Below are 25324 nucleotides of genomic sequence, written 5' to 3'. Positions count from 1 at the left end.
AAACAGATTTCGTTAAGGCAGTTGGAATGACAGTTGCAGTAAGAACAAAGCCATCTCTCCAGTTCACTGTAAGACCTGTAACTTTCTGTTTTTACGCAATGTTTCACAAGATCGGGACAATGGACACATTTGTCCATCCCTGTCGACTTCTGTGTGGGTTGTGTGTGTGTGTGTGTGTGTGTGTGTGTGTGTGTGTGTGTGTGTGTGTGTGTGTGTGTGCGTGCGTGAGTGTGAGTTGGTGTGTGCGTGCGTGTGTTCGCTCATGAATGTGCCAAAGGTTAAACACTGTCATGCCCCCCCCAAAGGCCTGCAGCCCAGCCTGGGCCCATGAGTGTGATGGGACTCCCTACTACAACAGCATTTGCTATCAGTGGGGCAATGCAGAGCCGGTCTCCAACTTCACCTCCGCTTTTAAAGGTTAGCCTTTCGTTAACTCTTTCATCAGAAATGAGCTGATAGTACACTTTAACTTTGTGACTTGTTAAAGCTGCCGTCAGAAAGTTTTCCTCTTGACACACGTAAAGCCTTGATTCTGGGATTTTGGAGGTTGTATGAAGTGTCAGAATACCCAAAGTGGAATAATGCTAATTTGCTAAATGCACATAATTCCCAATTTTTCCTGAAAAATGAAGAAGTATTTAATTTCCTTTTTCGTCCTACAAAATACCAGCGAAGTCGTTTGATTGGACAGCTCCTCTCAGTCCCCCAGGGGGAGGTTACACTAGCAGGTTACACTTTACTTGGCATGTCGCCGCATTGCACATTTATAGCAGCTGTTACAGTATACACTTTGCATGAAGGATTCATGATGGGTTCATAAGACATTCATAGCAAACCTTTCATAAACATGGAATACAAAAGGACAGCAACTTGTCAAAATAAAAGTTTAACCCCCTCATCTAACCCGCAAAGCGGCTCTTCTTTTAACTTTTATTTTGACAAGTTGCCGCCCTTTCATCTCCCTTGTTCATGAAGGTTTTGGCATTAATGTGTTATGAAACAGTCATGAATGCTCCATGCAATGTGTATAAAAGCCGTTATGAATGTGTTATGCAGAGACATGTCAAGTAAAATGTTACCATACAGGTGCAAAAGCACAATGTGACCAGAATGATGAGGAATTTGGCAGGTGGTGCATGCAGTAATTCAATCATTGCATGTGTGCCCTTACGCTAGGCTCAAACTACACGACTATCGGCCCGATTCTCGGCTAAAAACACCCCTTACAACAATCAGTGGAGCGTTACCCCCCAGGACCATCGCAAGCGATTGTCGGGCAAAATTTCCTCGCCGTGAACGACATTCTAAGATAGAACTTTGGCAGCTCAAAGAGTCACTGTTTGCTACACTGTTTGATATTTGCAATTGGAAATAGAACGTCGGGCATTGTGTTGGTGGTTGCGATCAGGTATGAGATTGACAGTTGCGATTCTCTTCATGTGTGCGGCGCACCTCAACGTCAAATTCGGACATGAAATCGGGAGTCGTGTAGTTTGAGCCCGGCTTTAGTGTGCTTATTGAAAGATTGGTTGGGATGAGGTTGCTTGTTGCAGGTAACACAAGTTCTTAAAATGCTTCAGTCAGTTAGCATTTCATCACTTTCTTCCAAGACAAACTTGGGTAAAAAGTAACCATCTGTCTGTGGCTTTATGGTAGATATTTTTTCAAGGGCACAAGGCCAAAGTGGGAAGGCACGAGGGCCATGGCCCTCATGGCCCTAGCGAAATTCCTACCCTGGTCAAAAGCCATGTGCAATTGTGTCAACATTGTTGAGTTTTGTACCTTTTACCTGATGTGCATTTCCCCCCCTTTTTTGCACAATTGTTTTCTCAGAGTGCACAAAACAGGATGTCGATCTAGTATTCATCTTCGATGGATCTCTGAGTATGAAAGATGAGGAGTTTAACAAAAACAAAGATTTCATCGCAGCTGTAATGAAAAGTATGGAAAACACATCAATACAAGTAAGCTCTCATGTGAAATGCTTTACATTATTTAAATTTCATGTTCGTTTTCTGCTAGCTCCTAGCTATTAGCATTAACATATTGGCAACTGCCATTATGTTGTTTTTTCTGAAATTGTTGCATGATTTTTTTTTCTTTCACCAATGCCAAGACACATTTAAGTTTCTGGTTGTATTTTTGTGGTCAAATATTGTGACAAGTTTGGATCTGTTTCATGCAAATCACATTTCAGTCAAATTTCAAACATCAGTGATATGTTGGTGTGTAGCACCCACCAATGTAATAACTTCCATAATACGTAATACCTTGGCAGGAAATTATTACATTGGTAGGAAGCTTAAAGTGGTAGTTCGCTATTTTAGACATTAAGCCCTGTTTGTGTGACTTCTGGGGTGAAGTAGAGATGTTCTCATCACAATTTTGACATTTGGTGCTGAACCGAGCATTTGGGTATCCAAGACTGCAGCCCCCCCACCTTTACATTGACTCCAATGAAGCACTCAAGCAATCGATCATAAAATGGCATTAAACTTTCGTTTGCAGAGACATGAAACTCACAGAGTGGTCAGAGGTGGGCAGCGATACGTTGGCTCGAAAATCACAGCGAAATACGCTTCCAGAGAAGATATATTCATTATTGTCCGTCTTCATTGATTGTATTGGTTTGACTAGTATTACTCCGCGCGACCGGAAATGGGGGTGCGTTTGTTTACGTTACTATCTATGGTTTGTATGCAAGCTGTAGTTTTTGTAGCCAGTCCCGCTCAAAGATAGCCGTTCTACCTCGTTCCTTGATGTCTACATAAACAACACACTATCGCTACCTACTGGCTGGATGTCTACTGCTATTCAACGGCGTCTGGGGAAAAATAGGTCCGCCAAATGCTAAACAACAGTTAGAAGGTATATTTCGCTGCAATTTTCGGGTCAATTTATTGCTGTCTACCACTGACCACACGGTGAGTTCCATGTCTTCTCAAACAAAAGTTTAATGCCATTTTATAATCGATTGCTTGAGTGCTCTATTGGAGTCAATGTAAAGGTGGGGGGGCTGCAGTCTTGGATACCCAAATGCTCCGTTCAGCACCAAATGTCAAAATTGTGATGAGAACATCTCTACTTCACCCCAGAAGTCACACAAACAGGGCTTAATGTCTAAAATAGCGAACTACCACTTTAAGTAGTCTTATGCCTTGTGTACACCAAATGCTACCTACACGACCCGGGTAGCTGGGGTGGTTAAAGAAGTTTCGCCACGAATTTGCTTTATTCGCTCTGGACGCGGCATTGACATGTTTGATTCAGCTAGTCACATAATGGCTCTGTCTTGACAGTCTGGGACATTCGTCGATATGAACATTCCAATTGGTTTTCGCCGAACCACGTCATAGCTTGTTTCCATAATATTAGCTTGACTTTAATCGTTAAAATTCGCTCTGATCGCTCAGTTGGCTTCGCTCTGGTAGCTTTTTTGCCTTCCTTCCATAGCAAAATAATGACTTCCGTCGCTCAGGTCGCGTAGTTCGCGCTTGGTGTACACGGGGCATAACATTTTGTTACACTTTGTCCCACCAATGTAATACATTTGATTATTTGCTTAGTAATTCCACTGGCCAGTAATTTCAGGAATTGTGTGTTTCTTAATGTCATTCTCATCTCTTGTCTGACACATTCAACGATACACACACTGTAGTTTTGTAGTGTATTTCACTGTAGTAAAATAAATAAAATAAGTAAAATAAATGAATGGGGGGGGGTTATAGGGGACTCATGCCCTACTGCGCACACACATTGGTTGTGGGTGTGCCCAACTCATTTATTTGCTTTACTGCTCAAAACTATGTGTATTGTTAAATGTGTCCTGAGAACCTTCAAGAGACCATATTGAAGATTAAGAACTATTTTGTCACCCATAGATTTGTTAGAGAACTTCCCCCATAGTGGACAGCTGGAATCTACTGAGCAAATTATCAAATGTATTATTTACATTGGTGAAACAAAATGTAACAAAATGTAAGACTTCTAAACGTAATGATTTCCTGCCAATGTAATAATTATTACATTGGCAGGAAGCTGCGCATTACGTTGGCAGGAGGTAACAATTATTGGCAGAAATTATGGTCGGGCTATTACGTCTGAAATGCACACTTTTTAATTACGTTGGCAGGGTTTTTACGTTGGTTGGAAGTTATTACATTAGTAGGTGTTCCATTGGTGTAATGGACATGTCAAATCGATACTTTACAGTCTGTTGTATCACACACTGTACTTAGCAAATTAAGTGAGTAAAGGTCAGCAAAATGTGTTATCTGCTTTGGACCCTCGGCCCATCATCGAAAAAACTTGAAGCTTCACATTGTGCTTCAGCTCTCCTAACCCGTTATACTGTAAAATTTAAATCGAACATAAACCCACAGCCTCTCGTGGCTTATAGAGTTGCATGTTCGATTTCCATCCTTGTCAGCAGGATGATTGTGTGTCCTACGTTAGGTCTGTGGTGTGTCCTATGTCAGGTCTGTGGTGTGTCCCTACACACCTTCACCCGTGGCTGCCTCTCCATGAGCAAGGCGTCTAACCCCATATCGCACTACGGGCTGCAAATTAATACCCTCAGGGTTCGTACGGTCATGAAAAACCTGGAAAAGTTATGGAATTTGAAAATTCAAATTTCCAGGCCTGGAAAAGTTATGGAAAACGTATTTTTGGTGAAAAGTTTTGGAAAAGTCATGGAAATCCATCCAGTGTTCCATCAATTATCTTTATGAAGTTGATGCCACGGCGTAATAAAATCTACATGTCCGAGTTCTCGTGGAAATGTTGTCTAGTGCAGGCTGCGTCTGCCTAACCACGTGTTGCCAAATTGAGTTGGTTTCAAATAACGCATGTTGTAATGGCTCCAGGCGGGTTTCAAGCGTGTTTGGCGCTAAGAATCAGTCACACCTGGCAACCCTCCCTCGTAACGCGCGAGCTAGATGTAGTGTGTGCGTGGTGGTGAGAGAGGTGATCATAGCTCTAATCCTAGAAAAGAAATGTGGTTCTGTACGATATTACAGCATGTCGCAAAAGTGTTACTTCAACAATGCGCGGCTTAACTTTCTGAGAAGATGATCAACAATGGCTGGAGAGGACGAAAGTTGTGATGTGTCCGTCCGATATGGGCGAAGCAGCGGCACTTGTTAGCCACCTGAAGGGCAAGATACAGCAGGCGGTTACCTCCTCAGCTACTAACAGGTTAGCAGTTATACGCGTTTTAAAATATTTAGCGGTTCCACTGAAACGTAGCTAATGCCAACAGGAATACAATCCTAAGACCTATTTGGTCTTGGTTTAATTTTCCAGATAGGGCACCAAGCGAACCTTTATGCTTTCGGTAAGCCCCGAGATTTTGATATTGATAAGCAATGCACCTGCTGCCTGCGAGTGAACTTGTCCAGTGTGCTGAAAGATTACATGAAATCCGTACAGTAGTCTATGTGCAGCTGACCGCGAGCCAAACGATTTTACCAATGTCTGCATGACGCGCCTGTTTTGAAATACGGTATAAACGGCAGCGTGACTAGAGTTTGAAAAAGTCATCTGTGGCTTTGGCTTTGTTTTCAAATCGGTCAGATCGTTGTAACACAAAATGAAACTCACCCTAGCATCTCCTTGAGTGGGCGTCAGACTAGAACTATGCCACGAACAGTGCAGTCTCTCTCTCTTTTTTTCTCCAGCAACGACCACAACAAATGACAACATCATTCTTACAGGAGCTTTGGACTGTTGCGCTTAGGCAGGTGTAGTAGGCAGGCCTATGATTTCTTACTTGGGCAGGATGAGCATTTATCCATCTCCATAGAGAGCATGTTGATACAAATGTGTCTTCATGATGATTTCACGACCTAATTTGCTATAGGCTGGCCTAGGCCTATTCATTTTCATTTCTGACTGTACATTAGACAAGCGAATTATATAACATTGGTGAATAATAGCAGAATTAATGTAATACAACATGAAGTATAATGGTTGCTTATAGCTTGTAGTAAAAGATAACCTATAGTATGAATATGTTTATTGTTTACATATTTGTAATATAGGCTATGTAGGCCTAATATACAATATAATATGCCATAGTCTATAGTATAGGCCTAAATATATACAGTAATTACATATTTATAATATAGGCTACGTAATATAGCCTGTAATATAGCCTAATACGCCCCCACCCCCCGCGCACGATTGGTCATTGGTTTTTTGGTCCTGGAAATTCAGAAAAAGGTTTTGGAAAAGTCATGGAAAAGTCACGGGAAAAAATTGGTGAAAAAGTGTATGACCCCTGTACCCTGTAATAACCAGTGATGCACAAAATGGATTCATTAGTCACAGTCCAGTTCCACATATTCCAAATCACTTGGTTTTGCTTAGTGATCACCTGGTTGAATTGGACAACTCATTTGGAGTATGTGGCCCTAGATTGTGACAAATGAATCTATTTTTCCCATCACTGAATGTGATGTACTTTGTGTTTTGTTTTATAGTTTGCAGCAGCACAGTTCTCATCAAGCGTCCGAACAGTTTTCACCTTCAATGACTTCAGGGAAAAGAGAGCCCTGCAAAAGCTGAAAAATGAATCACATATGAAAAGCCTTACTAACACCCATAAGGCTATGCGATTTGCACTGTGAGTACTTTTCAGGTTCTATAGACATTTATTCTCATCTCATTGACAGCTGAAATATTTTGTTGACATTAATGAATATAATATAATATAATATAATATAATATAATATAATATAATATAATATAATATAATATAATATAATATAATATATCATATAATATTGTTATTTTAATGTTTTCTTGTTGGATACAGAGAGAAGCTTTTTGAAAATCAAACAAGTGGGTGTCAACCAAAAGCAACAAAAGTTTTAGTTATCATTACTGATGGTAACCCTTCGGATAGAGGAGAGGCCATTATAAAAATATATGAAGATAATCATATCATCCGATTTGTTATTGCGGTTTGTATTGTGTTTTTTTATTTTATTTCCTTCATTTACATTATTTAATCTATAGTCCTTTATGTAATATGACTGGGAAGTGAAATCGATAAATGTATAAATTTTCACATTATTATTATTATTAGTAGTAGTAGTTGTTGTACTATTACCAGTAGTACTAGTAATTTTATCAATGAAAAGAATAGAGATAAACATCTGTAAAGGAAGTTGCCAAGCTGTGTTAGGCCCTCGGCATGCTTGCTGTAGGATACGCACGCGAGTTAACTAGCGTAGTTCATGTCAATTTTACGCACGTTAGATACTGCAACCAAACGCGTGTGTTAGGTGCGATATTTTCAAACTCGCTGGGGGTGATCATAAGAAAGACGGCACAGTTCCATGCGAGTGCTTCTGGAGGAAACAACGATGGCAGTAACTTTTCGTCTCGAGCTTGTCCGAAATTATAAACATTTGATTTGCGATACTTCCCCGTTGGACTTTGACAAAGGAGCGTGCAAATGCAGACGTAGTAGCAGTATCGTCTCCTTACCCTGGAGTCCTTTATGTTTTATTTACAGTCTGTGTTCCCAATTCCCGGATCACAATACCGTTCTGTCTGCCCCCTGGACGACACCGCCAGTATTTTGCGTGTTGGTCCACTGCTTTTAAAGCAAGCATATGCAGTCGGTTGCTCGCGGTGATGCGCGTAATTTGCTGCTCGCAGCAAGCGTACCTGCCTTTCAACATAAGATGCAAGTAAGCAGCAGCACAACAATAAAGTGTTACTATTAACTGACTATTAATAAAAAATATATATATTTTTAATCAATAAGTGAACAGGCAATTGTTGTTGACTAGACTATTGGTCAAACTGATTAATGAAGTTTTTTTTTTAAGGTTGGGAATGACATAAATATGGCTGTACTCCGAAAACTTGCCTCAGATAGTTCGATCGTCTTCTTCATTCAAGACTATGCTGGCCTCAGTGGTCTTCTGAAAGACCTAGAGACCAATTTTTTGAACATAGAAGGTAATGTCAGATTGACTGATTGATTGATTGATTGATGCTTTACATTTGTCTGAAAGAGTTGATCACTTATAGCCTACACATCTGTGACAGATAAGTGGAACGAATATCACACTCATCATAATTTTAGTTGCATATTATTTGTTCTCTTATTATTACTGCATTAACGATTAACATTAACTGTCGGTATTTTTGAAAGTTCTTAATAAACTTTATACTAGTTTGCAACATTCACGTCAATGCAGCATAATATTGGAATGAGTTGACGTGTTTTGATTTTCTTATTCTGAGTTCTGCTTTTTTTCAGGTTCTTCAGACCATTTCAGACCGGTCCAGGTCTTTGAAAATGAATGTTCTCAGAGTGGAATGAGTGCTGCTTACGCTGAGGTTCAATTCAATTCTGGAATTGAGACTGATGGGCAACATGGATTCAGAAGCTAACTTCTTTGTTCCAAATGACCTGGGGCCTCATTTATCATCAGTTCGTAGAATGTCTTCTAAATTGTGTCTTAGGAGTGAAATTTAGAATGTTCGCAAGTACAGAAAAATCGGGATTTATCAAACGTGCGTTGGCTGCTCCTATGCACAAGTCTGCATGATAAATCCCACACCTTCCAAATCACTGTGCACGCGCGCATTCGGGGTAATTAGCATCCCGAAACGCCTCCAAGTAACCATATATGGTATTAAAATATATTCAAATGGCAGGTTAATTCGAAGGCGCCACCCTGTTCGGACACACATGAACACACGCGGACACACCCGCCAGTCGAAGCGCTGGCGGGAAGTGCGGAGATAGAACCATTTCTGTGGCAGAAGTGGAGGTGCTCTCGACAGGAGGAGGACCATGTTTCAAAATAAGTAAAAGAAGGAGACACACATGAACGAAAATACTGTAAAATAGAACACTGTCATACTCCATTGTCATTCAAAGCAAACTGTAGCTTGCACGGTCAATATTATTTGCAATTTCGTGTTTCTTCCACTCACACGCATGGTCTGAGGTGTGCGTAGATTTAGGCACATTTCTACGTTCAAGTACATGTTCATAAATCCCACACTTTGCTCAGGAATGATCGCACGCAAGATTTACGCACATATCTGTGCCTAAGAACGCTTGATAAATGAGGCCCCTGGTTTTGCATGTCCAATTAGGAAATCACCTGGGCCTTGTTTCCGAAAGGGCCTTAAGTACTACTTAACGCTACGTGCTACTTAAGTTCACACGTAACACCATCGTAGAGCTCACGGAGCGTTTCCCAAAACCAACTTAGCAAAGAACCATCGCAGGTTGACACGTAACTCTAAGAGAAATCCACGAGTGGTCAGGAGTAGTCTTAACGCGTGAAGAATGATCGTAACGGCATGGCACAATGGAGACACCCACAGGATATGAAGGGAAAAGAAGAAACTTGCGCATAAGATTGCTGTTTTAAGATGCGAGTGGCATGGCATAGTGGAGACACCCACAGGAAAAGAAGAAACTTGCGCTTCAAGTTGAGGTTTTAAGACGGGAGTGTAAATATCATGGCACCACAGTTGACACTGTAACGAAAATAAGAAGGTAACATTAATTGTGTAAGTGTATAAAATAAAAGCAATGTGTTTGGAAAATATTTTATAGGCAGTAAAATAGTTCAGCCGTGTTTGATAAACTGTGATCAATCAAACTGTGATCAATCATTATTTGTGTGGGTGCTTCGTGAACAAGAACAAGGCATCCACACGCAAAATAAATAGGGGGCTTCGGCGACCAGAGACAAGAGTGGTGATGTCGGAAGGCCACTACCGAAACATAAAAAAAAGAAAAACGGTCAGCGAGTCGTTGCGCCCTCTTTCATTTTCAAGTACCCTAAGAAAGGGAATGTGACGCATAAAAGACACGATAGTTGTAGGCTTAGGGTAAACTATGACATAAAAAAGGCAGCGATGGGGATTTTTTGTTTTAATAACAGCAGAGCAGACTGCCGTGCAAAATGTTCCTCACATTTGTTAAAGCCTTGAGTGCGCGGTACTTTGCGCGCCGTTCCCAAAATGCGCATCCCAATTTGGAACTCCTAGGCCTACTTGTCTTCTTAAATATTAAGCACGGTAGCCAACTGCACACGCTTTGTCTGGTTTAACGGCGTAGCTCATGGTTTTGCATGATTTCATTGTGTGTGTGCATTTTATTTAATTTGCCAACAATAACTCTGTCGATAGTTGCAAACTGCTACAAATGTAGTCCCACCCTTATAGAAAACAACTTTTGATACTGACACACGCCTTACATTTTGTAAATGGTTTAGCAGCATGACGGCGCAGTTCACTCCGAGGACACTTCAGCACCACATATGTGGACAGTGATCCTTAAGAGCGACACTACGAATGATCTTAGAGGCTGTGCACGCGCGTTTCGTAGGAAATCTAAGAACATTCGTAGGATCACTGGTTAACGACACACGTAAGGCTAAGAACCATCGTTATCGGGAAACGAGGCCCTGGTTGAATTGGACAGATAAAACAAGGTTGTTTAGAATATGAGGCAGGGGGTTCTGTACTTCTGTATCCTGGTTGCACATCACTGGAATAAACAAACAAAAAACAACATGTACGTTAGGGTGCATCAGTTGCCCCCTATGAAAAGATATCGCCTTGGCCCTATAGTAAAAATGTTCTACACCCAGTAAAAACACACTGTGTAAAATATTTTGAAATTTGGATGAAGTCTACCGGGGCCACCAGCCCCATGAAAATAGAAAATAATGGTGATAGTCAGAATCTTGGAATAGAAATTGACATTTTGCTGCATAAAGCTACCCAATAAAAACATATTGTCTCGGCTGTGTGATAAAAATGTTCTATGCACAGTAAAATCACTCTGTGTAAAATATGTTGAAATTTAGATGAATTCTACCGGGTCCACCAGGCCCATGAAAATACAAAACAATGGTGATGGTGATGGGCAACCTGGATTCCAAAGCTGAAGTCCAGTGCCACATATTCCAAATGACATACCTAGTTTTACCTTTCCAGTTAGGGCAATTGGACAGGTAAAACCAGGTAATTTGAAATCTGTGGCACTGGATTGTAGCTTTTGAATCTAGGTCTGCCATTGTCTTTAAACAGAGGTGGACAAACTGCGTGACACATTTGCCCCAGGCAGCCAATATAATGAACCAGCTGAGCCTAATTACCACTTAAGCCAGGTTGATGAGGTAATTAGTGAAATCACCTGTATTGGGAGCACAAACAGAAGGAATATCTAAGCAGGTTGTGTATTCAGTCGATCCACTTACACAGACTTCAGTCTCAGGACAGACTGATGGTCAAACTGCTATATTTAGGCAAATTTGCTCTTTTGCAACACAATATCAATTCCTTGCTGCCTTGGACCACTGCTAGTATCAAGCAAGAGATGGCAAAGCTGCATGACGTGTTATATTCATGTTATATTTGTGTGTTTCACCTGTGGGCCTACAATTCATGGAGGAACATCTGTACTAAAGCTGAGAATGTGCCTTGGAATGCCTAGGCTACAAGGCAGTCAATACAACTGTATTGAAGAGTGCCATTACTTCTTTATCCCATCGCCTGTGGTAGTATTTCACTTTACTCCATCAGATGAGTACCATAACTTACCTGAGAGGCCCTTGGCAATGGACTCTGGACCTGGTGATACCCATGACATACCTAGAAGCCACTTAAGTAAAGGTTTTGGGAAGCCACTCTTTCCAACATCACATACAGTTGTATTGTATGTACTCTATTGAACTACTGCAGGGATTTCTTGACAAAACAGAAGTCATTCCAAGGAGCATTCACAGCCTTAGTACAGATGTTCCACCAGGTATTAACAGCTACCTGTACAATCCTGTAGGCCCACAGGTGAAGCACACAAAAGTCATACAACTTCGCAATCTCTTGATTGATACTGGCAGTGGGTCAGCTGGTTCATTATATTGGCCAAATTTGGAATATGTGGCACTGGACTTTGGAATCCAGGTTGCCCATCACTATCACCATTGTTTTGTATTTTCATGGGCCTGGTGGACCCAGTAGAATTAATCTAAATTTCAACACATTTTCCACAGAGTGATTTTACTGTGCATAGAACATTTTTCATCACACAGCTGAGGCAATATGTTTTTATTGGGTAGCTTTATGCAGCAAAATGTCCATTTCTATTCAGGGCTGGGCTAGGCGATAAATAGGGCCCGGGCACTTTTGGATTTAAGGGGGGGCCCTCATTATTATTAGTGTCGGAGAACTGACTCACCTGTGGGCCCTGCACCCTCATGGGCCCCTATTTTCAGTAATGTAAAAAAAAAAAAAAATGGGGGCCCACGAGGGTGCGGAGCTCACCGGGAAATGCCCACCATGCCAGATGGCCAGTCCAGCCCTGTTTCTATCCAAGATTTTGACTATCACCATTATTTTCTATTTTCATGGGGCTGGTGGCCCCGGTAGACTTCATCCAAATTTCAAAATATTTTACACAGTGTGTTTTTACTGGGTGTAGAACATTTTTATTACAAAGCCGAGACAATATGTTTTTATTGGGTAGCTTTATGCAGCAAAATGTCCATTTCTATTCCAAGATTCTGACTATCACCCTTATTTTCTATTTTCATGGGGCTGGTGGCCCCGGTAGACTTCATCCAAATTTCAAAATATTTTACACAGTGTGTTTTTACTGGGTGTAGAACATTTTTACTATAGGGCCAAGGCGATATCTTTTCATAGGGGGCAACTGATGCACCCTACTGTACGTACATTGTGTTTAACTACAGTCACCGTAGTAAAAGAAAATATCTTCAACATTTTCATCATAGGATTCCCTGGTTGTTGGATCTGTTGGTTCCCACAACTCGAGAGGGTCTCTTCACGAAATTACGGCCAGCTCCTTACCCGATCTGGAAATCAAAGACCCAGACATGGAGGAATTTGCCTACATGGGTAAGCTCTTATTTTTGATAATGTTTATGTGTGAAGTATGAACATAAACCATTCTTTTATTCATTAATATTAAGTAGTAGCTTGACTCTTTCTTCAAAATATGTTAGTGACACACCAAATTCTACCACTTTTTCTTGAGATCAAATAATACCTTCATGCCATTGTGCTACAATTGACCAACCTTGCACACTTAATTATGATAGTCATTAGGCCAATTTAGTCTGACTCTTGTTAGACCTGTAGTTCCACACAGCTTCCCGAGCTCCACTCTCGAGCTTGTGCTGCATTTGCTTTCAGAAGGCATGACTTTGCATCATTTGTCCGTTCTTGCCACCACCAAATTCCTTCAAAACTGGGGTGAGTTTCTCAAAAGGGAAGTTGTTAGCCTGTTAGCAACTTCGGTAGTTGCCAATGGGAAAATGCATTGAAAGCAACGAAGTAGCTAATGTAGTAAGCAACTTTGCTTTCGAGAAATTCACCCCTGGTCTCTGCCCATCTTAAAAGAATCAATATAGTCCACAATCTTTTTTTAAAACAAAAAATGTTAAGAATCAATATGTGGTAGAGTATAAAACAATACACGTGTCACATGACTGCTCAATGCCATTGTTATTGTTGCAACAGTTACTTCAGTAAGTTCCAGGTTGGAGAGGTCGGAGCTCAAAAGGGGTGTGCTCATTATTGCTGTGCACTGTATACAAATTAGGTTATTATGACATAAACTTTCAGATGGATAAAAGTGACCTGCGATCTGCCTTTTTGTGTTTTCAAGGCTACACCGTTGCCGTTGGGAAAAAGAATGGTATTGCAATGTATTTTGCGGGTGCCCCAAGATACAAGCACAAAGGACAGGTCATTGTTTTTAGTCAAGTTGAAAGCAACTGGAGTGTCATACAAAGACTTGAAAGTGAACAGGTCAGGCAAGATCTATCTATCCAAAATATTTCCTATGTTCTCTAATCTGCGTCTCTAATCAATCAATCTATCTATCTATCTATCTATCTATCTATCTATCTATCTATCTATCTATCTATCTATCTATCTATCTATCTATCTATCTATCTATCTATCTATCTATCTATCGATCTACCTACCTATCGATCTACCTATCGATCTATTAAACGAAAACCAAGGTCACCACCAGTACATGCTGATGGTGCTGTTTTGTAGATTGGTTCATACTTCGGCGGAGAGCTGTGTGCTGTTGACATTGACTCTGATGGAACTACTGACTTCCTGATGGTGGGGGCGCCCCTGTACTATCACCCCCAGATAGAGGGCCTCATGTATGTTTACGCCCTTGCTGAACAGGTAACGAATCTTGCATCGAAACCAGGTGTTTTTTGCTGTTTTCTCAATTGGATTAGCACATTTCTCACATCAGAATCAAAATTCTCAAAAGTTCTTCTTCAGTTCCAGTACATGATTGATATCTGACAGAGCTACATCTGGGGCTTGTGAGAATCTGTATAATACAGTTTTGAGTATCCAGATGACGCATGAACTAGTGCTGGTCAAAAGTCAGTTTCTAATTGATTTAAGAAAATTGCAAATGCTTTTGTCCATTCGTTCATTCCATTGATTGTGTAAAATTCTGTTTTGTTTTGGGTTTTTTTTGCTCATGAATATTTACTAAGTCTGACCAGAGAAGGTTTTGCTGCAGATGCCTATGACAGTTAGCCTAGAAATCTAGACGCTGTAGGGGTTTGGCTCGCCAGGCTATATGACAGTAGTTCAGAATGGCAGATACATCTGGAGAGAATCCACCTATTAGGCCGCTTACACATCAAGGCGGTGAAGCGTCGCGGGACGGAAGCGATTTTTACCGGCAGTGGCGAAAATACATGGAAACATACAGTATCTGTCCTTCCACACCAACCGGCGGTAGTCGGGTGTCAGCGGCGCAGGAGCCAGCTCCGCTCCGCACTGCATTTGGCGAATAGAACTCAAGCTTATTTTTCACACCGGCGACTGGCATTGTCTCATTCAAATGAATGGCAAAGTAACACACTAGCTTTAGCTGTGGGGGGATTTTGAAGTGGACTGGCCGTGCACGCCGACGCTGTCGGTGTGAAAGGCAGAGTAGAACATACCGGCTGAAACTAAGCAGAAATACCTCATTCGTCTCGCTTCTGTTCCACGACGCTGTTCCGCGATGCCTTGGTGTGTCTGACGCCTTATGCCACCTATTCATTTTCCAAGCAGAGGAGGTTGTAAAAAAAGAAAGAATAATGATGACAGTTTTGAATGAGCAGCATACATTCTGTGAATCAAGCTAGCATGAAATTACATATTACAATTACATACAGTATGCACACAGGCACTGTAGATACATTTGACAATCAAACTAAAGCTTACTTTTAAATAACCGTACTTAAACAATAAAGAACATTATTATGGACTGATTTTGTCTCTTACAGAATATGCTGAAGAAAGTGCAGATTCGGTCCGCGTCTCCACAGGGCCGTTTCTCGTCCTCCATTGCCTCCCTGAGAGACCTGAACGGGGATGGACTTCAGGACCTGGCTGTGGGGGCCCCTCTGGAGGACGACCGTAGGGGAGTGGTGTACATATACCTCGGGCATGGAACTAAGGGGATCCGCTCAGATTACTACCAGGTAATTGAAGAGAGAGAGAGAGGGGGGGGTTGGGGGGTTGTGGTAGGATAACCTTTTTCTGTATCATGATTTGCATGGTCAGTCCTGCATTAGCAGAGCCGGGGCCCTAGGCAATTACTGAGGGCCCCACTAAAATCTGGCCTCCATAGGGGCCCCCAACAGTCAGTCCTGCCATGGTCAACACACCAGCAAAAGTAATTCATGTCTATATTTCGCTTAGGTCCCCAAAATGTGTAGAACTGCCTCTGGAACTTAGCAACCACAAATTATATCTTTTACAAGTTTAAAAGTATGATGTTTTGCACAGAGAGAGAGATAGAGAGAGAGATAGAGAGATAGAAATAGAGATAGATAAATAGAGAGAGAGAGAGAGAGAGAGAGAGAGAGAGAGAGAGAGAGAGAGAGAGAGAGAGAGAGAGAGAGAGAGATGTAACTGAACAACCACTTATTTTTCTTGAATAAATACTAATTGTATTGCCAATGTTCTAGCGAATTAGAGCAAGGTCGCTGTCAGAAAGCCTGAGGCAGTTTGGAGTGAGCATCGATGGTACATCTGACACGGACGGACTGACCGATATCGTCGTGGGATCTTATGGACAGGTCGTGCTACTAAAGTAAGGATTCATTCATCTTATCTGAAGTTTCTGAAGAGTTCATTAGTCAACAGCACATGCTGAAGTGTGGATTTAGTTCAATTTCACACTAGGGATGGCAAATAAAATGTATTAAAAAAAAAAATCTTAACCGACTACCGAGCCTCATTAACCGGTGGTTAACCGATGTGTCTCAGTGTAAGACCTTCAAAAAGTAATAACTTTGTCTCTGTGTGCATCTGTGTGCCTGTACAATCTTTTACAGAATTGTAAGAATTTTCCCAACATCTTCTCTCCTATCCTATTCTATCCTATCCTATTCTATTCTATTCTATTCTATTCTATTCTATTCTATTCTATGTGGGCTCATCATCATCCGTAGGTCCAGGCCTGTCTTCAGCGTGTCGGCCCACCTGTCATTCAGCCCCTCGGAGATCAGCATCCTGCAGTTGGACTGCACAGAGGAGGGGGAGACCCTCCCCATGGTCAACTTGACCCTCTGTTTCCGGATGAGCGAACAAACCAATAGCACAACAGGTTCTTGGCCAACCACCTATCAGTGGATTTTAAATAGGCTCTTTGTTTTAAAGTGATACTGTCCCATTTTTGGAAATAAGTTTATTGTACACCTCTCCTTGCGTTAAATGACCGAATATTACCTTTCTCCTGTACTTCAATCGTTCTGCAAGTATGGCAGTGCATATTTTACCTCCATGCTAGCAATTGACATTGAGAATGAGTCCTATGAGACCAGCTGGCGGCTAACTGGTCTCATAGAATAACTTGTCCTCCATTGTGGTTATACTTTAATTCAACCAATTTAATCTGTAATTTAATGTGGCTAATTGCTGCGGTTTGGCTGTGATGCATACTGTTGCTGAGCCACAGACGGATGAACTTGAATAAAGATGTCGTAGTTGCATCACTTCCCTGATTGGTGCTTTGGTTGTCCCTTTACTCCCTAGTACAGGTGGACAGTTGACTACAGTGGCACTACCTGATCTAGTTGCTGGACTGATTTTATTTTATTTTAAATGAAATAAAATAAAATAAAATGAAGGCACCAGCCTGACTAAGACGCTACACAGTTACATAAACAAAATGGAAACCGCACGTCTCACCACCTCGTTGTGGATTTAGGAATATAAGCAGAAAGCGTGTTTTTGACCGATAGGGTTGCCACATAACAGTGGTAAAAAATCTGGACACGTTGATGCGCGAGCACGGATCATTAATCATATGTGTTTATTTCAATGGGGTAATATGAAGCTGTGCATCATAAAAAATCGGGACAGTCCAGGAATTTTCCCAGACAGAGTAGACCATGAAAACCGGGACAATCCAGGAAAAACCTGGACGTGTGGCAACACTATTGACTGACCTTTACCGGAATCTGGGTGAGATGGAAGGGAAAAATCAGAGGGGGTATTACCCAGTCATGGGTAATGATCTGTGAACGTTCAGCACCACCTGTTTTTCATGTTTTCTTTTATAATGTAGCTTGTCTGATTAGCTACATCTCCACCTGCAGCTGAAATTTGAATTGTGAATCGTGACGTTTTGTCCCATTTTGTGATCAAACATATTTTTTTTTTCTCAGTGACAATTTGTTTGAAAATGTTGGTTTATCAATTTCCTCAGATCGAATGGCAACAGGGCTGAAGCTGAAGTATGACCTGGATGTGGATCAGGAGAGACAGCGCAGCCGAGCTTTCTTTGCTGCCAATGACAGCTCCTTGAGATATACCCAGACAATCGTTCATCTCAACAGCCCCAGCACTTGCAGTATTCACGCCATGTTCATGCTAGTAGGTTACATTTTTATCAACAAAAAGCTCATTCATTTTGCTTATTCAATTCAAAGTCATATTTAAATATATGATTGTGTTATATTGTGTCATTGATTTAGTCTATTTCCTGTAGCGCTGTGTGAGGGACACTATTGCTCCTATCATCATCAAAATGAACTTCTCCCAAGCTGACAACCGGCAACCGTACGGAGTGTTAAATGTTGACACTAAGACAGAGGCCATGGTGATGGTATCTTTTTTTAAAACATTATCCATGACTTCTGGCTGCTATGACAACATGCCTTGATATGTTACTCTGTAAACATGTCCTTCTTAACCCCTTAGTGCGGCACCTATGTTATAACCTTACTGTCACCAGATTGTAATGTCTAGTCTTAATCTGTTACTTAAAGCTCTCTGCACTGTCATAGCAATGTTGTTATGATGTAGTTGATTATTTTCGGCAAATAGTGAATAGGCCCGCCGGCAACCCCTGCTGCAGTAAGAGAGGCTACTGCTTCTGAATTTTGTTTTTGTTTTTTTTCCAGCAAAAAATACTTTTGTCATTTGAATTTAGCATTGTTTGTCATTTTTGGCAGGTGCCCTTTCAGACACCATGTGGAGGTAATGATACTTGTGTGGCAGATCTAAAGTTGGATTTCAATTTCACGTGAGTCACTTTTCAAAACTAAAATGACTATTTAAAACATTTGTACTAGCCAGAAAGACAAAGACAAACCTCATCACCTTCACAATCACAGTTGAGTTTGTTTTTGTGTAAACATTTTGAGTCTCTCTGTTTCAAAAGCTCTGCAGCCATGGTGGTGTTTGCTGATCAGTATTTATCTGTGAAATTGGTGCTCTCCAATGAGGGGGACGACTCCTATAATACCAGCCTTCGTTTCCAACACCCAGAAGGCCTGTCCCCCTCAAAGATTGATGTTATTAAGGTAAGAGTCAAGTCAAGTCAAGTCGGTTTTATTGTCAATTTCTTTACATGCACTGGACTGTCATACAAAGAATTGAAATTACATTTCTACCATGAAAGACTCGATAGACCAAAAGAAGTTTAAGATATTTATTGAAACACTTAAGTATGCAGTAGTGATTGTCTTTGGCGTAGGCCCCCACCTGCTTAGAATAATTCAGATGAAGAGGGCGCATATCCTGCCGATGGATAAGGCAGGGGGGCGAGAGCCAATTAGACATAGACAGTACACACACATTACACCTAGAGCACCTATACAATTATAACCTTACAGACATATAAAGTGCAAGACTGGGCAACAGCAGACGTACAACATATAACGTACAAACCCCAACTCCGATGAAGTTGGGAAGTTTGGTAAACAGTGAATAAAATCAAAATGCTATCATTTTCAAAACATTCAATCTATTCATTAGATGGAGAATAGTGAAAAGACAACATATTAAGTGTTAAAACCGAGAAAAAATATTGTTTTGGGGGACATATGTACTCATTTCTAATTTGATAAATCCAACACGTCTCAAAAGAGTTGGGACGGGGATCAGTGAAATTTAGTAAACATCCAAATAAGATAAAACAACAAAGAAGAACATTTCAAAATGAATTGTACTGACGGACAATATAGGTGTCCAGGTATAAGATCATCACAGAGAGGCTGAGTCACTCAGAATTAAAGATTCAAAGGGAATAATTACCATAGTTATTACATACATTTTTTAATTCCCTTTGATTTACCACGATTGAGTGTATATAAGACATATTTTTGTTAATAAAATCATTGTATAGGTTCATGACATCATGAAATATATATTGGCTATAGTCTCACTCTAATTCCTGGAGTGCTAGAGCTATTGAAAATTTACCATATTAAGAATGCTTAATGCATGAAAATGACACAGGGGTTTAACATTCTCCTAAGCACCTGAGCTCACTTGAAATAGACCCAGAAGACATGGGAAACTGTCCTTTGCTTACAGAAGTCAGCAGAAGTTGTAGAAGTCCATTCTTTTTGACAATAATAGAGCATTGCACATCCTGTGCTACAGTGAAAATGGACCATCTAACTTGTGTTAGTGCTAGCTTCAAAAGTCAGCCTCCATGATGGCATGCGGATGCAGTAGTGCATTGGTTAAGATGTTCTCACTCATCTGTAGAGTTAAATACAGTGCTGAATGGTATACATGGGTTTTAAAGAGCATGAAAAGCCACTCATGCATTATATTTTGAAGGGAGATCTTCGATTACTGCCACATAGTAAGGTCAAATTGCATTCTCTACTATGTTTTAACAGTTTGGCTCCATCATAAGGACCAGCAGGTGATAAAATGGTGGGTTTTTGGTCAAGAACCTGTCACACTGTAAGCACTACAGAAAGGAAAACATTGCAAAAAATGACAAGGAATACACCCACCATTTAAGCTGGTGAAATCATGTCCAAGATAGGAATTAACACTGTTTTTTATATAAAATCATCTCATCGGTTAATGTATTTAACTGTTAAGTGTTGTCTTTGTTTCGTTTTTAGTCTTCCTCGACATTTGCTGCCATTTATTGTCCCCGTCCCAACTCTTTTGAGACGTGTTGGATTTCTCAAATTAGAAATGAGTACATATGTCCCCCAAAACAATATTTTTTCTCGGTTTTAACACTTAATATGTTGTCTTTTCACTATTCTCCATCTAATGAATAGATTGAGTGTTTTGAAAATGATAGCATTTTGATTTTATTCACTGTTTATCAAACGTCCCAACTTCATCGGAGTTGGGGTTAGTATATAGAACATATATTAAGAGGAGGTATTGTTGTGCATTTCCAGTTATGTCCTATTGTGACGATTCTGAGATAATGATAGTGGCATTGTGAAATAATAATAAATATAAAGTGAGAAATTGTAATGTGCAATATAAGTAAGAGTAACTGCAAGATACGTATTATGATGAATTATGTCAGTCTAATGTCAAATGACTGTTATTGTTACGGTATATGTATAACGTCCATTATGTCTAACTGTTTCAATCACACTTGAGTTTTTCTTTTACTTCATGTAGAGAAAGTGCGCTCAACTCCGAAAAGTTTCTTACAAGGTCTTTGGGTGCGAGCAAACAGCAAAGTTCATGTATGGTAAAAAAAAGCCGCACTCCCGGATCAATTTCTTGCAGTTTTAATACTGGGTTAGCATGGCAGACAGACAGACGTTTCGGCCTTTGCCATGCTAACCCAGTATTACAACTGCAAGAAATTGATCCGGGACTGCGGCTTTTTTACCATACATTTCTTTTACTTCAGACATGTAAAAGTTGTATCTTTTACCTGACATGTTTCAACGGTATAACTTCCATCTTCATCTGGGATGTTGATGTGTGACGTGCTCTAAAATCAGCTGATGTTGTAAAGGTGTGACCTCCCTGTCAATAATGACAGATCACACATCAACATCCCAGTGAGCCTCTGATGAAGATGGAAGTTATATCGTCGAAACATGTCAGTTCTAAAGATGTCTAAAGTAAAAGAAAAACTCAAGTGTGATTGTTATTCTTGTTTGTCATTTGCCATCTAATTTTAATCATTGGATTTTTTTTCTATAAGCCAAAGAAAAACCCTTTGACCAACTGCACAGAAAGCAAAGATGCACTTGATGTGACCGTATGTGATGTGAGTTCTCCCATCTTCCGCAGAAAGAACTGGGTAAGTGCTATTGTTTTGTGTGATGTATTTGACAACACACACACACACACACACACACACACACACACACACACACACACACACACACACACACACACACACACACACACACACACACACTTCAAGTATATCCTGTTGTGGTATTTTTGTTGTTGTTTACCTTTATAGTGCTGTGGAAAACTATTGCCCCCCTTCCAGATTTTTTTTTGCACCTTTGTCACCCTTAAGTTTTGTCATCCAACAAATGTAAATATTATACAAGGATGATTTTATTTTATTTGAGAAATGCCATTCGAACCTTACCTGACTCTTGCCATCTGGTGAGGCATGGGAACGCACCTGCGTGACGTAGCCGAACGCAGCCCAGATGATGTAAATCAAGTTAATTCGAACCTACATGATCCTGTGTGAAAAAGTACCCCCACCCTGGACAGGCCGTGCCCTCCTAGTGACGCAACAGCTTCAGCGGTGCTACCAGTCAGGTCAAGAGCAATGCAAGTACTTTCTGAGTTCCCACTTTGTTTGGACGCAAATATCATTAGCAAACCAAGGGAGGCCATTTGGGAAATGTTAATTGTTATGTTCTTGGTTAGACCAAGTCTCGAAGAGATTTTAAAGTCGATGACAATCAGGATACCCCCCCCTGTTAAATGATGAGTTAACTGTGATGGGTCATAATATTGTTGAGAACTTGGTTATATGCAGTCTCCTGTGGCTGACTGCTACAGTATCAGACCATTTAAATCAAGAGATTTTGATTTGAAAAGCTATAGTTAGTAGGCCAAAGGTAGCCTGGTCCTGACCATCCCATAATACTACCATTTCATTTTGTCATGGTCTGGGGGTTGTTTGATCTGAAGCGATTGCAAGAAGTGGGAAGTTTGCACTCAGTAATGGTTTGAAATGATTGGACAGCTCTCAACCAATCGCTGACAATTACTCAACAACAACATAGCGTGGGTGTTTAAGTTATCGTCACGAGCGCCCTCCCCATTTCACCCCCACCAACCTGTCTATTCGGTTATTGGCTGTTTTCTGGGGAGGGTTGGCCGGCCAGATCCTACATCGCTCAACATCGCTCCACAGAAAACAGGGGCCAGACTAGTAGTGGAGCCAATCCTTAGGTGGAGGTACGTAGGATGGCGCGCGCGGCTAGGCCAAAGGCACTTGACAAGGTGTAGTAGGAGAAATTGAACACATGCCATCAAGTGAAGTGCAGGAGAGATTTGACTGTTGGTGTGGAGAAGCATGGCCTGTGTGAGTATGTTTGGGGCACATGGACTGAGTGTGTGGGAGATCATGGGCTATGTGTGTTGAAGAATATGGAGTATGTGTGTAGCGACGGGGGAGAGGGCTGTGGCAACATTTTTTTCTTCAACTTCACATACCTTTCCCCCCCCCCAGGTCGTATTAATTGTATCCTTTTATATTGAAGCCAGTCTGAAGTGGAGTGATGTTATTACACTGACTATCACGGCACACAGGTACAGAGTTTCCAATGTCATAAAATAATGTGATTATGAGTAAAAGTAATTGTAATGACTGGCCATCATAAAAATGCATTGCTCTGACACAGCCTATATCATTTTTGGAAAGGAGACTCATAAAGTATTCCTCATAAAGCAAGTATTAAAGCAACATTCCACTGTTTCTGGTAATAAGCTCATGTCCTACCTCCCCTCTTTGTAAATAATTCAGTTTTACCCCTCTCCTGTTGTTCTTCTTGAGTCTGGCGACACAACTTGTACCTCCAGACTATCATGTATCATTGAACAGCATTTTACCAGCTAGTTTCAAAGACAAAAGCTTGATTGGAGCTAGGAGTAATGTCACCAGACTCAGTGAACCGCTGGAAGAAAACAGGGAAAGGTAAAACTTATTTAATTCAAGCGGAGGTGTGAAATTGTATTTTTACAAATGGTAGAATGTCACTTCAACTGTTTTGATAAATCCTGGTGGCTGAAATGCATGGTGCCTTTTTCAGTGACAATGGAGACCGTGGTAATGGGACAATGGGCAGTACCTTCAAGAATTATCCTGTAACAAAGAGCCTTCCCGTTGTCCTTCCTGTCCAACTTGAAGTCACCTTGTAAGGCCACAGTATCTTCTCCTTTATTGATGTCTAAATTAATAGAAATAATACAAACGTTTTAACAATTTACACCCTTAGCAAATTAATCACCTCTAAGAATGTTTTAAAGGGGCACCAGGTAGGATTCTAAAGTTATTATGAAATGGTATTGTATTTTATATTTCACAGACATGAGAGGAATACTGCCCATGATCGTATGTATCATATAATCTTTATATCCTCTTAGCATGCATGCGTTTGTGATTGTTTGGCCAGCTGGGACGCACCTGGAACCTCTACCACATTTGTGCCTTTCTCAATTGAGGACAAAGGACCCAAGACATTGAACCATATGTATTGGGTAATGCGCCTTCCATTAATTGTTATTAACAGAATGCCATCATGCATCAAAGTGCTACTATTTTTCAGAATGATTTCCTAACAGTAGTAGTTGTGTAGTGTAGTGTAGTAGTGAGACACAGTATGACAATTGCCCCAGGCACAAGTTCTCGTCTTTTCACGGCTCTTACTTTGTTTTTGTCAACACCGTTAGAGACAATTAAAAGTAAAAATAAAATGTGTTTTTTTTTATTCAAATGCAGAATTATCTTCATAATTCAACAGCATTGAAGACGATTATAAGCATTTTCATTTAAAACACATCAAACATGTAAAACTCTGTCTGACGGTTGTGGCACAAATCTGACAGTGATGATAGGATAGCTTGTTCCACATGTGACTGAATTGTGCTGGTTAATGAAGCATAATAAGACATATTAGTATTCATTATCTTCCAAAATTATATGTTTGCCTCCACTGAGGAGCGTTTCACAAAACCTGACAGTGGTGACATCTGACAGAGGGTGGCACAAATCTACTCTTTTAAATTATGCATGTTATGTTATGCATATCATGTTTGTTCACATTGGCCCTTCTGTTTCCCCTTTATTTTTAGGTATCATACCTCTTCTTCAAATTATATATAAATGTTGTGATATTATACAACATTTTCTAAATACAAAACAATACAGAAACAGTGTTGACATGTCCACATGGTTGTGACAGTAGCAGTGTCAAAACCAATTAACAAATTGAAGAGAAAATAGTCAACTTATAGGAGCTTCAGTTATGGTACGTAATGTATCCAGTAGATGTAAGGTTTAGACAATATTTATTTTAAAACACTTGATTCATTAATTTAATTAATTAATTAAATTAATTAAAAAACATCTGATAGTGGTGCCAAATATGTGGGACACATTTTGAGCAATAAGAAAATAATAGTAAATATTGTTGTAAACTCACTGCTTGCAATTCTGTAGAACTATTTCAAAGTGTTCTCTCGTGTAATGGCGATATTATTCAATTCCATCGGTGAGTTTTTATTTTGTAGTCAACTGAAGTGATTATGTGTACAGTATGTTCGTGCTTAGGATGGCAGGTTTCATGGGGGGTGGGAAAGAGTAATGAAATGACAAATACAACTTTAAAACAGAAGTACATGTGATGGTAACAAACCCTAGATCATTACCTGCATTTTCTTCATGATGAAAATGTAATTGATTTTCAACAAAATGAGTACTTTCATGAATGTTTTTGAACATTTTCAAGAACCAGTGGCGGTATAAATTAGCCTTCAGCTTGTAATCCAAATGGCAATCATGTAGTAT

At 40.4% G+C, this 25324-nt stretch overlaps 1 protein-coding gene across 1 annotated transcript in view; it reads left to right on the top strand.

Annotated features, from left to right (window-relative positions):
• The window catches only part of LOC134452699 (integrin alpha-L-like), a 48506-nt gene that overhangs the window by 13390 nt on the left and 9792 nt on the right, over window positions 1-25324 (top strand). Inside the window, exons 4-24 of the mRNA XM_063203214.1 lie at window positions 1-68; window positions 306-417; window positions 1834-1964; window positions 6483-6625; window positions 6818-6965; window positions 7842-7974; window positions 8279-8358; window positions 12786-12909; window positions 13682-13824; window positions 14080-14220; window positions 15330-15527; window positions 16017-16141; window positions 16503-16657; window positions 17762-17928; window positions 18044-18160; window positions 18510-18580; window positions 18719-18860; window positions 21485-21583; window positions 22988-23067; window positions 23568-23672; window positions 23931-24015. Coding sequence (XP_063059284.1) covers window positions 1-68; window positions 306-417; window positions 1834-1964; window positions 6483-6625; window positions 6818-6965; window positions 7842-7974; window positions 8279-8358; window positions 12786-12909; window positions 13682-13824; window positions 14080-14220; window positions 15330-15527; window positions 16017-16141; window positions 16503-16657; window positions 17762-17928; window positions 18044-18160; window positions 18510-18580; window positions 18719-18860; window positions 21485-21583; window positions 22988-23067; window positions 23568-23672; window positions 23931-24015 — 2567 coding nt within the window. The remainder of the gene's footprint in view (window positions 69-305; window positions 418-1833; window positions 1965-6482; window positions 6626-6817; window positions 6966-7841; window positions 7975-8278; window positions 8359-12785; window positions 12910-13681; window positions 13825-14079; window positions 14221-15329; window positions 15528-16016; window positions 16142-16502; window positions 16658-17761; window positions 17929-18043; window positions 18161-18509; window positions 18581-18718; window positions 18861-21484; window positions 21584-22987; window positions 23068-23567; window positions 23673-23930; window positions 24016-25324) is intronic.

This window comes from Engraulis encrasicolus, chromosome 1, assembly GCF_034702125.1.
Source record: "Engraulis encrasicolus isolate BLACKSEA-1 chromosome 1, IST_EnEncr_1.0, whole genome shotgun sequence".
Classification (NCBI taxonomy): domain Eukaryota; kingdom Metazoa; phylum Chordata; class Actinopteri; order Clupeiformes; family Engraulidae; genus Engraulis; species Engraulis encrasicolus.
The sequence above is the reverse complement of the archived record's forward strand: the minus strand, read 5'-3'. Positions and strand labels throughout refer to the sequence as shown.